We start from the raw sequence: 15,469 nt of genomic DNA, 5'->3' as shown, positions 1-15,469 counted from the left end.
CTAAATGAAAATTGAATAGGGTTTGTTTAAGTTATCTTTTTGGTATATAAGAAAATGTAGGAGATTTTAGAAATATTTTTCCAGAAAATTCTTGAAATCCAAACAGGGCCTAATGCAAATATTCACATCCACTTCTGAGAAAGCTCTTTTATTATTGGATTATTACACTTATGATCTTGGAACCATTGTAGTGAAAACATATTTAGGCCCTCTTTGTTTGAGATTGTGGCAACCGTTGAGACCCGTCTCAATCGGCTGTCATAATCCCAAACGAACAGGGCCTTAAACTTCTGATTACTGGATTGTTACAGATCTAAACTTCTGATTATTGGAAACATTAAAGCGAAACAGACATAATGCAAATATTCTCAGCCTCTTTCATCTAATGCAAATATTCATGGCCATTACCCATAGTTGAAAGGCCTACAGTTCTTTTTTTCCTCTTTTTTTTTTTTTTTTGCAATTGAGACTTGAAGCCCGACAACAACATGTCACTCACTTGAAAATCTGCAATTTTCATTACAGATGGTTTATCTCTCTTGTATTCCTGTTCTATCTTGCATGTATCATGAGTTGTCATGATTGTATTTTCATAGGTTTTGCTAACATGCCCCCTTTGTGCCAATGAGATGTGCAATTGCCCACAATAATTAAACATCAAATCTATCACTATATGGTACAAGTGCCCTTTTATTTCTTAATTACTAACTTCCAAAGTGATCTTAGTGTACCCATTCGCAAAGGAGATTAACTTAAAATAATTGCATTTTCAAATTATAATAAATTTTGGTGGGTATCCAAACCTTGATGCTTCCTTTAATACTCCTAAATATTATTTGCATATAATTTATTTTAATATGCTCTTATTTGCATAATATGTAAAGGGAAATGATATTAGCACAACCATATTTTGATATTTTTGGGAAATGATATCTTGAAAACTATATCGTGGTGAGGATTGCTCACAATATTGAATTTGTGAGAAAGCGTTTATTCCTACCTGGGAGAGGAACCAGTGAGTACGAGCTTGCGGAGGAGTTCGGGGTGGCGAATGGAGGAGAGGATTCCGACCATGTTGGAAACCGAGTGACCGATGTAGGTGCATTTTCCAACGGGGAGGGGTTCTAGAATATGGAGAAGATCATCAACGTAGCCGTTGAGAGTGCTGTGTCGCCGGAAATCAAAGTTGTCGGGATTTTCAATTCCGGTATGGGCAAGATCGTAGAGGATTATTCTGTAGTTTTGTTCAAAGTAAGGGAGGATTCGACGCCAAATCGATTGGTCAATGCCCATCCCGTGAGAAAATACCAGGATCCTCTCGCCGGACCCAACCTCCCTCACGTTCAGAATCACTAACAGATCCATCTTATCGTGTAGATGTCTTGTATTATGGCATTATACAGGACCCTGACAGACTAATGTTTGGTAAATTTCTTCATGTAGTGGCGTTATATATAAGCCACATGTTAGGATTGTGTGATTAAGGTTTTTCTTTGTGTTTTCTTGGCCAAGAAGAAGAGAATTTGTAACCCTGGACCGAAATAGTCGAAAATCTTCCCCTATGGACGTAGACAGTGCGGAACCACTTAAAATCTTGTGTTTCTTGGGTGATTGTGTTCTTTGCATCATTCTTTTGGTGTTTTGTTGCACACCGTGGTTGATCCTTGTTGAGAAGGTATTTCTCGGATTTTCTACACATCTAATGTGTATCTGTTGTTTGATAGATAGATGAGAAAGTGAAAGAGAAGAGAGTCGTTTGATAGAGAAAGTGAGAGCTGAGAATAAGAAAAAGTTTTTCAGAAATGTAGCACTGTCATGTAGCTTCAATTAACCTTTTCTTACTATTTATTTCAACAAGTGATTTTTGGAATGCCTATTGGCAATCACATATGTTGGAGCAATCAGAGTTCCACTCAATTTACTTCTGGGTAATGTTTTTTTCCTTTTATCTATTTTTTCTCAATAAATTCTTAGTTTGCACGATATATCCTTGTTTTAAAACAAGAATCATGAAATTACAAAAAGAACCATGATTTTGTTGCGTGAATAGTTTTTTACTGGATGTTTTCAGGTTCAAGGGCCTTCAAGTTTTCACGAGAATTCAAAAACAGATGTTTTCTTTTGAAACACAGATGTTAAGGAAAAAGATTTTAGAGTGGTCACACCACCATACCTAGTTGCTTGAGAATATCAGACAAGGTTGCCTGCATTTCAAACAGCATAGATAATAAGACTAGTGGGGAAATTTTTATGGGTTTCCTAAGTAACCACATCAAAATGGGAGAGATATTTTTGTGGGTTTCCTAAGTTACCACATCCACATCCACTATTTTTGTATGCTTTGCAACACTGCGAAAATCGCAAAAGAAAAAAGTTTTTCTAATCATTTTGTGGGTTTCCTAAGTTACCGCATCAAAGTGGGAGAGATATTTTTATCAAACCCAGAATTTGCTTGCCGAACCCAAAATGTACGAGTCAAACCCAAAATCTGCTTTGCCGAACCTTCTTGGGTGCTAGTCGAACCCAACATCTGCTTTGTCAAACCCAAAAATCTGTTTTGTCCCAGCTTGTAAGTAGACCTACGTCATTAATAATTGGAGATATTTCCTTTTTGGATGATCTTTATAGAACTTTAAATGATTAGATAACACAGTTTGCACGTATGTAACTGCGGTAGAACCTTATAGTGTTGCTTTTTGGTCCAACATTCTTGGAAATTTCTTTTAGGGAAATTTATACTATATTAGTTCTGTGAATGGTTTTGGGCATATCTACACAAGCGATCCCATTGAAATAAATTAGCATTGTTATTTTCACATTATGGTTCGCTTGTTGTTACAGTTCTGGTAAAATAACTCCAATGAAATACTTGTTTGGTCAATTATTGATTTTGGGTTTGGGTTTTGGATTAAGACTTGAGTTCACGGCCGCATGATGATACTTTTATTGACATTGACATGTGTACTTCTTCTTCTTCTTCTTTTTTTTTTTTTGGGGGGGGGGGGGGGGGGGGGGATTGCTTTGTTTTCAGGTTAAATCAACCCATAATTCCCGAGCCACCATTTCTTTATGTTTTTAAGTTTAGTTTCCGAGTTGATGTATGCTTGGTCTATGTTGGTGATTTTATAAACCTTTATTTTTCGTTCTTGGTGTATATATTGTGAGAGTCATGGTTGTTATAATAGAACATATTTACTTTTTAGTTGTTTGTTGCCTTGTATTAGACTTTTTCATCCTTATGTCATATAACACATTTACTTTTGACTGCATTTGATGAATGTAATGGTAATTCAAGTGCATCTGCCTCTCTCGTTCACATGTAATGGGAATTCGAGTGCATCTACTGGATCTTTTGATGATGAGATCATATGGGTAATCGGTCCCAAGAAAAAAACTGAGATCATATGGATATGTTTAACAACTTCTACTCGGATTTTGGTTCTTTCGATTTTTAAGTTCTTTACTATCATGTGTCATATTTACATACTTCTACGGGGTCATATTTACCTCTTTCTTCTTTTCCCTTTTCCTTGAAGTTCATTTCTTCGTCTCGTGTTTGCAGGTTGTCCCATAAGCCTATGAAGTCTTCACAAATTTTCAAGTATGCTTATTGGTGCAGAGATGATGGATTGTTTGGTTTATTACGATTTTTCACATGATATCTTCAGTCTATAGTTGGTTTTGGGTTAGAGAGAGAGACAGAGAAAGTCTATATATTATGGATAGAGAGAGAGATTAATTTAGAAATTGCATGGGATTTTACAAAGATAATTGCAATCCCTGGAAATTCTGTTTAATGAATGATATTAATAGCACGCTTGCCAACAATAAGTAAACAAAAAAAGGAGTTTTGGTAGTATTTTAGTAACATAAAAAATGCCTTTATATGGTTTTATTTATTTATTTTTCTTTCTCCTTTCTCCTTTCTACTATTTCTTTCTCTTTCCGCCCTCTATAATATCAAGGATCTATGTTTGCCTTCTGTGCTAGGTAATAAGAGGTTGTGAGAGAGATGGAAAAAGTGATGAATATAACTTCTCTTGAGAAGTTGCTTAATCACCAATTCTTTTTGGACCTTTGTCAGAAGGAGACACACAAGCCATGGATACTGAAATCAATAAACATCTTCTGTTTTGATTGTGGTGAAAGCATGTGCTCTTCATGCGTTACTTTTCATCAGTCTCATCCTCATCTTCAGGTTTACGGGAGAATTTTGCTAACGCAAACTCAAAGCTCTATACTAATTATGTTTTATATGCAATATTTGTATTAACAGACGCTGAATTTGGAACTTCTTTTTATTATGTTCAATAGGTGTTGAGATATACAGATGGAGAAACCCCCATTGTTAAATTCGAAGTTCTCAAGAAGGTCATCGACTGCTCTTTAGTCAAGGTATGGGAATTAGATGATTAAAAGGCGTATATTAATCATATTGACGGAGACAGTGGAGTTGTGTTATCTATTTGAATCATATGTGGCAGCCCTACTATATGCATGGAGGCGATGTAGTTTTCTTGAATCGAAGGCCAAAATCAAATAATCCTGGCTCAAGAGCTCCTGGCTCTGGCTATAATTCCTGCCGCCATTGTGGGTGGAATATTCCTGAAAAGCAATTCCATTTTTGTTCCATCCGCTGCAAGGTTAGATTCATCGGACTCCTCAATCATTACTTAATGTGTATGGGTTGGGTTAATAATCTATTGATATAACCAAATAAATGATGTGTATTCTCATCCCTACTCATTCATGATCGTCAAATAGTGCTAAGTTGGTGGTGGGAGCCCCGCCTGGCAAGTTTCAATCCTCATTAATAGTTGTGATGGGCATATACAAAAACAATTTGATCCATATACCCTATATATTTCTGTAAATCAAGAGAGGAGTGTCATTATAAAGCAATAGTGCAAACATCATTTCCCTTTTTATTTTTCCTTTCTTTTTTTAATGGCACTTTTCTTTTTTTATAAGCATCTATATCTATTATTGGCGTGCATTTGATGGCTATAAACTTAAGCATGGTTTAGGAACTTAATATCTTCTTTTAAAAATATTGCATGATTCTCAATTTATGAGTTGGGCTTATATTGTATGACCTTAACTTATTATTGCATTTGGTTCTATTTATTTGTGAATTTTGTGTGCTTCCTTGATATTATTTTAGCATTAACCAATGTTTAGTTTAATAATCACAAATACCTAAAATGCAGGTAGTTCATATGTGGAGACAAGGAGAAGATCAGTCGAGCATTTTACTCAAGTACACTAATTCCAACTTTGGGCTTCGAGAGGGTGTTGGCTCTTCAAGTTCTTAGAGTAAGAGAGGGAATAACTCCTCTTTTTTAAAATATAGGCTATAAAAACTCTATTTAAAATTTAGTTATTTTTACTGTTATTAGAGTGTGGGTTTTGGTAAGTTATTTTAGTTAAGGGGTGGTAGTAGTACCTGAGTCCTCTTTCTTGGAGGGACATTAATAAAATTTCTTTTCGTTGGGGGTAGCCTTTATTGACCTGGTGACCATTGATTGAATTCGGTTACCAATTTTCTATTGTGGTAGATGTAATGGCCATAATATATTATTATATTCATATTTGATATTTGATATAATATAGATTCAGATGCATGTTTTTTACTCCCTTTTGACAAACGATATACTTAAACGGGATTTGCTAGCGTCCATCGCAAAATGTTATCTGGCGAATGTGGTGAGTGTTATCTGTTGTAAATCCCATGATAATAGATGCAATGGAGAGTAAAATAAAATTGCTTATCTTATTGAGGGATTTTTCTCGTGCCAAGTAAATACTAACATGCTATTCAACTTGGAAAACTTTTGGCCTTCGCAGGCTTCTATCATGTTGGTCATGCCTCTCTACTTTTGTACGATCTGGATTTTACTTTTACGAGTAGTTATTTCTTTCATGAATTATATCTGTAGATGATTATTTTACATTCTATGTGTATCACATGTATGAACTTAATCTTAAAAGTATGCAGATTTCCACCATTACCTTGCTTACTTATGAATTATGATAAATGCTTGGCATTTTACAAAGATAACATCAATCCCTGGAAGTTCTGTTTAACCAATGACATTAATAGCATGCTTGCAAAAAATAAGTAAACGAAAAAAGGAATTGTGGTGAGTGAGATGATCCCCCCCGCGCCGGTAGGATTATGCGCCCCCCTTTTAACGTGACTTGACATAAAAAGGCGTTGAGTGCCCACAATTCATGTTAACATGGGGGTGCATAATCCTACAGGGGGGTGAAAAAATCATCACCCTGTGGTAATATAGTGTTAATAATTTTTATAGGGAAATGATTGCAGCACAACTATGTTTTGATACATGCGCTCGTGCATCTTGTCTTCTAGCATTTAATTGTCATGTAAGTGTGTTTTGGGGACCGTAAAAATCCTTTTACAGCTCTTTAAATATAAAAGACAAGAAACATGAGCTTCACGTATCAAAACATGTTTTGTGTTGAAATCATTTCCCTTTTTTCTTTCTCCTTTCTCCTTCTATTTCTTTCTCATTCTACATTTGTTTTCTATGCTAGGTAATAAGAGGTTGTGAGAGAGATGGGAAAAGTGATGAATATAACTTCACTTGAGAAGTTTATTACTGAGAGATTCTTTGAGAAACATGAGAAAGACCGGATGCACAAGAAACCGAAAGAGAAAAACATCTTTTGTTTGGATTGCAGTGAAGCCAGTGCTCTTCATGCATTCATAGTTCTCATACTTGTCCCAAGGTTTCTGGGAGAATTTTTCTAACGCACACTCAAAGCTCTATAATAATTAAGTTTTAATTGCGATATTTGTACTAAAAGATGATTAATTTGGAACTTCTTTGTATTATGTTTAACAGGTGTATCGATATATTGATGGAGAATGCCCCATTGTTCAATTGAAAGTTATCGAGAAAGTCATCGACTGCTCTTCTGTGAAGGTATGGGAATTATATAAATGTAAGGCATACATTAATAATATTGATGGAACTTTGGGAATGTGTTATCTATTTGAATCATATGTGGCAGCCCTTCTCTATGAGAGATGGCAAAGTAGTGCTGTTGAATTCAAGGCCAGAGAGAAATAGTGCTGGCACGAGAAGTCATGGCTCAGGTTCCGACCCACAATACCAGCTTTGTTCCCACTTTGGCATGGTTAGATTCACCATACTCCTCAACCATTACTTGGTGTGTTATAGGTTGCGTGCATAATCCATTGGTTTCACAAAATAATTGGTGTGTATGCTCAGCCCCACTCATTGATGATCATCAGTGCTATGTTGGTGTTGGGAACCCCACCTGGGAAGTTGTAATCCTGATTAATAGTTCTGATGGGCATATACATTGACAATTTGATCCATATACACTATGTTACTATAAATCAAGAGAGGGGTGTCGTTATAATTCAAGAGTGCAAATATCATTTACCTTTTTCTTTTTTAATAACCATCTATAGCTATTACTAGCTTGCATTTGATGGTTAAAAACATAAGCATGGTTTAGGAACTTAATATGTTTTTATAAATAATGCACAATTCTCAATTTACGGGTCAGGTTTATATTGTATGATCTTAACTTATTATTGCATTTGGTTGAATTTATTAGTGACTTTTATGTACTTCCTTGGTATTATTTTTTAGCAATAATCAATACTTAGTTTAATAATATCTAATACTTAAAATGCAGGTATCCAATATGAGGCGCAGAGGAGGAGATCCGTCGAGCATTTTACTCAGGTTCAATAATTCTGACTTTGGGCTTCAAGAGGGTGTTGGCTCTTCAAGATCTTAGATGAAGAGAAAGGGGACACCTCCTCTTTCTTAAATTGTAGGGTATAAAAATTATATTTAAACTTTAGTTATTTTTGCGGTTATTTCGACTGTGGGTTCTGATGAGTTGTTTTAGTGTGGGGGCGGTGTTTGTACCCTACTCCTCTTTGTTGGAACATTTATGGAATTTCATTTTCTTGTGGGTAGTTCCTTTATTGACCTGGTGGCCATTGATCCAATTCAGTTACCAATTTTCTATTTAGGTAAATATAATGGCCATTAATATATTATCATATTTGATATTTGATATAATATAGATTCAAATATGTGTTTTCTATTCCATTTTGACAAACACTATCCTTAGGGGAGTGATAAATCGACCCCCATATATTGTAAATCGACCCCCTATGTGTCTTTCTCTCTCCTGTCTCTAACATAGAGGAGAGAGAAAGACACAAAGGGGGTCGATTTACGATATTTGGGAGTCGATTTATCATTGCGCTATCCTTAATTGAGGTATAAATGTTGGGCATACTTCTTATTGGCAATGTCATATTCAATTGTTGTTTTTCCTCAATTGATGCTAAATTCACTTTTGTGTCTTCGTTCGTGTGTGTGCTTGGTTCTGCAAAAGTCCATCCGAGAAAGTATTTATACTCGATTACTGAGAACCCTAATCACTTATGAATCCAAAGGACCTAAAATGCCCTCTTAATTAAAGAGGGGACTAAATTTGCCTGGGTATTTTGGGGTATTTCTAAAATAGAAAAATATACAAAATACAAAACCCTCCCACAAATTTTGGAGAAGCCAGTTTTGCACCCAATTTAAGTGAAAAGGAATAGAGTGAGGACCATTGGATCAACTTATAAATGCATTTTGGTGACATGCATCCAATGAGGGCAGCTTGGCGACTGGCTTTTGCTAGGGTACCCTTCAATTTACCATTTCTCGTATAAAAATTAGCAGAAAGGGAATGGATTAATTTGAACTTTCCTGCAAAAATACACCCATCACCCATGCAGAATGAGAAACAAGACATGGGAACAAAAATCATCTCATCAGATAGCATTGATGAAGTAAAGATAAAGATCAGTATGACCTATCAAAAGAAACTTCATATTGACTATCATACTTCCACAAACAGCATATGATATTTGAAACACGAAGTTGCTTAGAGAATCAGATAAAATAGTCCTTATTGATCAATTAGAAGTTATCTGAGTTGAATGCCTTTTAACAGTTCAATAACAAAATTTGAGTAACATGAATGAATGGAAAATCCCAGCAAGAACTATACAGAGACCTACTGTAGCAATCACGACTCCAATAAATTACTTTCAATGATTCTCTCCCATACTGTAATTACTTTTCCAATAAGAAACCGTCGGATCATTTTAACCACCCAGATTGAAAAGAGTAAAAAACAGGTTGTTAGTGGAATTGAAAGTATCTTCATCTCACTTCTTCGTTTTCTCTTATTCTTCCTGTTTTTTGCTTTTGTTCTATAGTAGGGATCTTGAATCAGTGAATTTTATGTTGGTTTATGGGGGAAGAAGAGGAGAACCCAATGATTTGTTCTCCTTATCGTTCTTTGCTTCCATTAACAAGTAATGGGCTGTGTGAAAATCCATTGCAGATCTGTTTGGAATGAATCTATCACCCTGCAATTTCCCAGAAGTTATCAGAAATCAAGGAATAAAAGAAAAGCAGAGGCAAATAGAGGAGGGAATTAAAGAAACCACTAATCAATCCAGCACAAAAATGATGCAAAAGATTGAACGTCATTGTTCCTATTTTTACAAGCTGAAGAAAATAAGAACAAAAGCAAAAACTCAGAGAAAAATAAATCCCTATGACATTAAGCATATGAAAAGAAAACACATCATTTAAAAGAAAGTTTTAAATCATGTGCCCTTGAAACAATTAAATTCCAAAACTCAAGCTTTGGAATAAGACTCAAAGGATAGTATCTCACACAAACTGAAGGATAAGGGGCCTACTGTTCCAAGGCTTGAGTTTTTTTTTGGGTTAGTTTTTAGGGACAACGGCCCAATTCCATAAGCGAAATTTAAATCCAATGCAAACGTTCCCGATATGTAATTTTGAACTCGTAATAGGTTCTCAAGAACCAAAACAAACAGGGCCTAAGAACTGTTATCCTTCGAGGGTGGGCAAAACTGCGCCATTTTTTGGGAGATTGGAGAGCGCAATTTCCCGATTTTCCTCTTAAACCGTAGGAAAAAGTGATCGTTTTTTTCATGATTATCATGGGAAAGGAGAGAAACACTTACCGATTACCCAAACAACCTGTTTTTAAGTCTTTTCAATCTGGACCGTCAAAATGATCCAACCGTTTCTTATTGGGCAACGAAGCGCGTTGGGCTGCGTCGCCATGTATGAGAATGGGCCTCAAGTCTAGAAGCCTCACAAAATTCCTAGGGGTATTCATTATTCGGTTATAACCGAACCGAACCGAATTGGTTTGGTCGGCTCGGTTCGGTTTTTTCACTTTTCAGTTCTGTTTCGGTTTTTTTTTTTTTTTGGAAATTCAATTATTTCGGTTCGGATTTGGTTATCTCAAAAAAAAAAAAAAAAAAACGGTTAACCGAATAACCGAAATTATGGATAAAAACCATTATTTTTCCAAAAAAAAGTGCTATATGGGCACTCTGTAGGATGATCAAAACCATCCATTTGATTGATCACAACTTAATTAGGTTGTGCTCAAAAAATCATTTCGATAGGATGATCCTAGCCCTCCGATCCAAACCGAGATTTAGCTTTTTTTCCCTTTTTTTCTCGCACTATTCGGTTATTCATTATAACCGAATAACCGAATTTTTAATGGGTTCGGTTTCGGTTATCAAAATTTGATAACCCAAATTATTTCGGTTATCAAATTTCGGTCTATTCGGTTCGGTTATATTGAACGAACACCCCTAAAAATTCTTTCATCCCCTTATTAGGTTGTGGGTCGGAACCTTGGAGTGGTCAAAGAGCCATGCGAGGGCATATGCATAAGGCACAACGGGAAATACCATCATTGCTTGTGGGCACTCAAAATGAGCTTTAGGTGAGGGCTCCAAGGTACACAGAGGGAAGCTCCAGCTTCATTTGTCAAGGATGGAGGCCAAAGGCATTTCAAAATTACTGCGTCCGGGTGCCTGGAAGTTTTGATCGGGCGCCCTAAAGGTACTTCGGGCGTCTTTGAGTTTTTGAGTCTCTCGGGGTCAAAAAACCTTTTGTATTCGGGCGCTTGATCTTTGGGATTCGGGTGTCCGAACATGCAAAAGTTTCATGACTAATTAATTTTCATGTTCGTTCAATTTTGAGGTCCTTTGATGGATCCTTAGGGTGTGTTATGTATGGATATGGTCTTATATGAGCCTTGGACACAATTTGGACTTTGAGAGGTTTGACTTACATTCTAGAGTTGTGAAAAACACAACCTAAGTCTTCGGTCTTCATTCTCGACATACTTGATTGCTTGATTGGTCTTGCAAAGTTGCTTTTCTCTTGCGTTTGCTATCAATGAGTCTTTGTCGTTCCTTGATTGCACTTGCCATGAGACTATCCATGTGAGTTGCTTGTGGATTTCCTGAATTGGGATTATAGTACTAACAAGCAAACCATTAGATTATTTGTTTCAATTAATTTAGATTTGTGATAATCTCACTCAAGAGAGGGGGAATGAGGTATGGGTCAATGCTATCTCCTTTGATGAGTAAAAAATACGAATATGGATGATTTTTTAGGCGATTTTGGAGCTCCCTCCCTAGATCAATGGAAACCCTATGGAGGGAGGCATTTTCTTCACTACTCTCTCTCTCTCTCTCTCTCTCTCTCTCTCTCTCATCTCTCTCTCGTCTCTTCCGTCTCTCCCTCTCTCTTCTTTTTCTCCCCCATCTCTTGCTGATCTTTCTCTCTTCGATCAATCTCCCTCTCTCCTTTCCTGATATCTCTTTCTCCCCCTATCTTCTTTTCTTTCACTTTTCTGATCTCTTCCCGTTCTCTTTCTTTCTGCTTTTTCTACTCCCCCCTCTTTCTTCCTCTCTAGTCTCTCTTTCTCTTAGATTTATCTTTCCTACTTTTTTATCTTTCAATTTCTCTCCCTTGATGGGCAAGAGAAGTGTTAGTGGCCGGATGATGTCCGGAGTTGGGCAGATCTAGCAGGGGATGCGGCAATGGTGGCTGGAGGTGCGAAATGGCCGGATCTGGGTCCGAGTGGGCCGGATTTATTGGGAAAATGATCGGATCTGGGTTGGGTGGATAGAGAAAGTGGGCTGATGAGTTGTAGGAAGTGGTGGACGTGGCAGGAGTGTGAAAAAGGGTGGCCAGATTCGAGGGGAAAAAAGGAAGAGGTTGAATGTGGAGGATAAAGATGGGGTTTGATCGAGGTGCAAGGTTGGGGCTAGAAGGGTAAGATTATGGTGAACAATTGTGGGCTCTAGGATTAGATGAAAATAAGGGTAGGATTAGGATTTTAGGTTCCGGTGAAGCTGAAGGGGAAGCAGTTAGGGTAAAAAATGGTGGTCTCTAGGGTTAGATTAGAGTTTTTGGCTTGGTGGTTTAATGGAGATCCCTCGGGACGGGCGGTGGAGCAAGGTGGAGGCCGCCGATGATCGGATTCGATGGATTGGCTATCGTGCACGGTTAGAGGCGCACAATAGTTTTAGGCCTTTGAGCGGGATTTTTAAAATCTGAATTAGCTGGCTAAAAAGTGGTGGAGCAGTCTGAGTGACCTGGAAGGCCACAACTATGATTTAATGGGGTCCACAAATATGGCACTTTCAAATGAGACCATTGTGCAATGTAAAGGAAAGGAAGGGGGAATGGTGAAGGCATTTTCAGCTGCGGTAGTAGATGAAGAATTCGAAAGGGAAGTGAAATAGGTATTCGGCAGGGTGGCAACGCATGGAAGTGTAGAACTCGATGTAGTGGTTAACCCAGAAGATCATTTTTTGACTTTTTACTGGTCTAGGAGCATGCTCCTAGCCACCCTTAATTGATTCTATGTAATGCAAGTAGGGACCCCTGGTTCCCAATATAATCTTTATAGTATCAATGAAATTGTCAATTTTCAAAAAATAAAAAGATTTGTGATCAATCAAAACATGGGTGATAGTTGAACCGTTGGGCTTACAGACATGTTTGGCATGATCTATGCACAGTCACACTCACACACGTTAGTGGGGCCCACCATGTAAAGTGTCCATATCAACTAGCCATGTGGCTGCATTTATGGATCATCGATGAAGAACTTCTTTGGGATGCTATGCCTGGACAATTAAGCAGTTTTTCTCTTTCTTTTTACTATTATAGTGTTATTATACAGTGGAAGAGGAAGATGCTAAAAAGAAAGTCACTTTCAGTCTTCTTGCAAAAAAGATAATTATTACAACGTACTGAGCTGAGTTCATGTGTGCGTTGCAATTTCAAGTGCTCAAAATCTAAAAACATATCCTGATGAGGTTGTTATTCATAAACTTATTATCCTTTGGTCACAGTGGACAAGATAAACTTATCCAAGGAGGTTACCTGATCGCAAGAACATGTTATCCATTTTACCTCCACAAATCGTAGGGTTGGGATGATCCTATGGATCTGATTTAAGCATAGATGGGGAGTGAGGGAGACATATTTTGGTGGACTGGCAAGACAATTAAAATGGTTGAAGACTTTATTATGATTTATTTCACTTTTTATTTGGATGAACATTGAAACGAATGATTTTGGTTTTGGATGGAAATAGAAAATAAATGGTCTGAGTGAGAAAATAAACGAATGATAGAAAATAAATTTTGGTGAAAGTTCATCATGATTTTCTTCAAGATTTTATAGGAGTCGACTTCGAAGAGAGATTAATTTAGAAAATGCCTTTGCATGGAACTTTCCACATATACCAAAACCAATGCATATGGTGGGGTCCATAATTTACAACAATGACTCAATGAGTGGACCCCATCTCAACCCAATTCCATGCATTGCATAGGGCGCGCCATTTACACCCCGTTTTGATAGGATGAGGCCTGGCATTTAACACCCTTTTGATAGGATGGGGCCCACCATTTAACACCTTGTTTTGATAGGCTGGGTCCACTAAATCCACTCAAACCCACGCATCATCAGGGAATTTGCTAGCGCCCATCGCAGAAGGCATTTCAGAGAAAGTATGTTGCATCTCCGACAACAACCACAAAAATGGTCGTAGAACGTGCTGATTATTTTACATTCTATGTGAATCACATGTATGAACTTAATCTTAAAAGTATGCAGATTTCCACCATTACCTTGCATGCTTATGGATTATGATAAATGCTTGGGATTTTACAAAGATTACATCAATCCCTGGAAGTTCCGTTTAACCAATGACATTAATAGCATGCTTCCAAAAAATAAGTAAACGAAAAAACGGAATTGTGGTAAGTGAGATGATCCCCCCCCCCCCCCCCCCCCCCCCTAAGGATTATGCGCCCCAAGTTCATGTTAGTATAATAAGCTAGGCACACCAACTACGTACTGTGGTGGGTCTCACTTTAGCTCCTTCCATATTTTCCTACTTTGTTCACGTAAAAATCAAGTTGGTTGGATGATCGTAACTGCTGATCAAGAGCCTGCTAAAAATATTTATGTAGGTAAGGCTATATTTTCAACTACTAAATATACAATTAAGTTGACACTAATTAGCTATTCACGTCTGTTACAACACTCATTTCCATGGGATGATCCCAACCCTCCGATTATGTGAGTCTCTCTATAGACTGGAGGGTTAGAATCATCCTATGGTATTGATTTTTGGGGCACAACCTATTTACGTTGTGGCCCATCAAATGGACAGTCTGGATCATCCTATGGTATGGGCTGTACAGTCCATTTTGAAAAATACAGGGTGAATTTATTATTGCCTACTATAAATAATAAATAGGAATCCAAAAAATGATCTTTAGGATTGATCCTGATGTCTGCCTAGTATTTGTGGGAGTTATTCTCAACTAAAACAAAGGCTAGTTTGAGGTATTTTTTAACAATTCATAGATGATGAAGCAAGGATATTTTTTTGTCATTTAAAAAGATACAATGTTTGGTGTCGTGATTCATAAATATTGTTGATCATTCATAAGTTTGGTCTATTCTATTGCCCTTGATGCCACCTCAACAGAGATTCTAGACCTTTGATCATTAGCCCCAAACCTGTTTGGATTGAAAGAATTTTCTGGAAAAGTTTGGATAGGAAAATTATTTCTACAATTTTTTTACTCGTGAAAAAAAGATGACCTATTAAGTGCCTTCAATCATATCATTCCCCACTAAAATTATGGAAAGAAAAAAAATTCTTCAAAAAATATTTTCCGTCATAAATGCTTCTCTTGCAATCCAAAGAAGGCCTAATGAAGAAGACTTCCTAGAGATCAAGAGATGCCTTTTAGCAGTTGATTTTCACAGGTCTCAATTTAACAAATAAGAACTCCTATTTAAGTTATGTTCCATCACATGGACACCATGTCGGGTTGGGTTGAGTTCAAGTCGGGTTCGGGTTCGGGTTGAGGGCTTATGCAACCTGACCCAAGTTCAACCTGAAATTTTTAATAATTTTTTTAATTTTTAAGCTTAAAATTTCGGGTTGGGTCGGGTTCGGGTTGGCCTCAACCCAACCCTAACCCGACCAGCCCGAGTTGCACCCCTAC

The 15,469-nt window shown here is 37.1% G+C and overlaps 1 protein-coding gene across 2 annotated transcripts; it reads left to right on the top strand.

Annotated features, from left to right (window-relative positions):
- The first annotated feature begins 3,115 nt into the window (after window positions 1–3,115).
- LOC143883380 (protein RGF1 INDUCIBLE TRANSCRIPTION FACTOR 1-like) lies at window positions 3,116–8,020 on the top strand. Of its 2 annotated transcripts, XM_077386738.1 has the most exons (8): window positions 3,116–4,198; window positions 4,315–4,395; window positions 4,485–4,643; window positions 5,211–5,316; window positions 6,562–6,756; window positions 6,873–6,953; window positions 7,042–7,167; window positions 7,699–8,020. In XM_077386738.1, exons 1-4 carry the CDS (start codon window positions 4,013–4,015, stop codon window positions 5,313–5,315), a joined length of 531 nt encoding a protein of 176 aa, XP_077242853.1. In that variant the 5' UTR covers window positions 3,116–4,012; the 3' UTR covers window position 5,316; window positions 6,562–6,756; window positions 6,873–6,953; window positions 7,042–7,167; window positions 7,699–8,020. The 2 variants fall into 2 exon arrangements, with proteins under 2 accessions (XP_077242853.1, XP_077242854.1); XM_077386739.1 differs by lacking the exon at window positions 5,211–5,316 and having other exon boundaries at window positions 3,117–4,198.
- The last annotated feature ends 7,449 nt before the right edge of the window (window positions 8,021–15,469 follow it).

This window comes from Tasmannia lanceolata, unplaced genomic scaffold (genome assembly GCF_043159265.1).
Source record: "Tasmannia lanceolata isolate RefF3 unplaced genomic scaffold, GAP_Taslan_0.1 ptg000008l, whole genome shotgun sequence".
NCBI classification, from domain to species: Eukaryota; Viridiplantae; Streptophyta; class Magnoliopsida; order Canellales; family Winteraceae; genus Tasmannia; species Tasmannia lanceolata.
The sequence above is the reverse complement of the archived record's forward strand: the minus strand, read 5'-3'. Positions and strand labels throughout refer to the sequence as shown.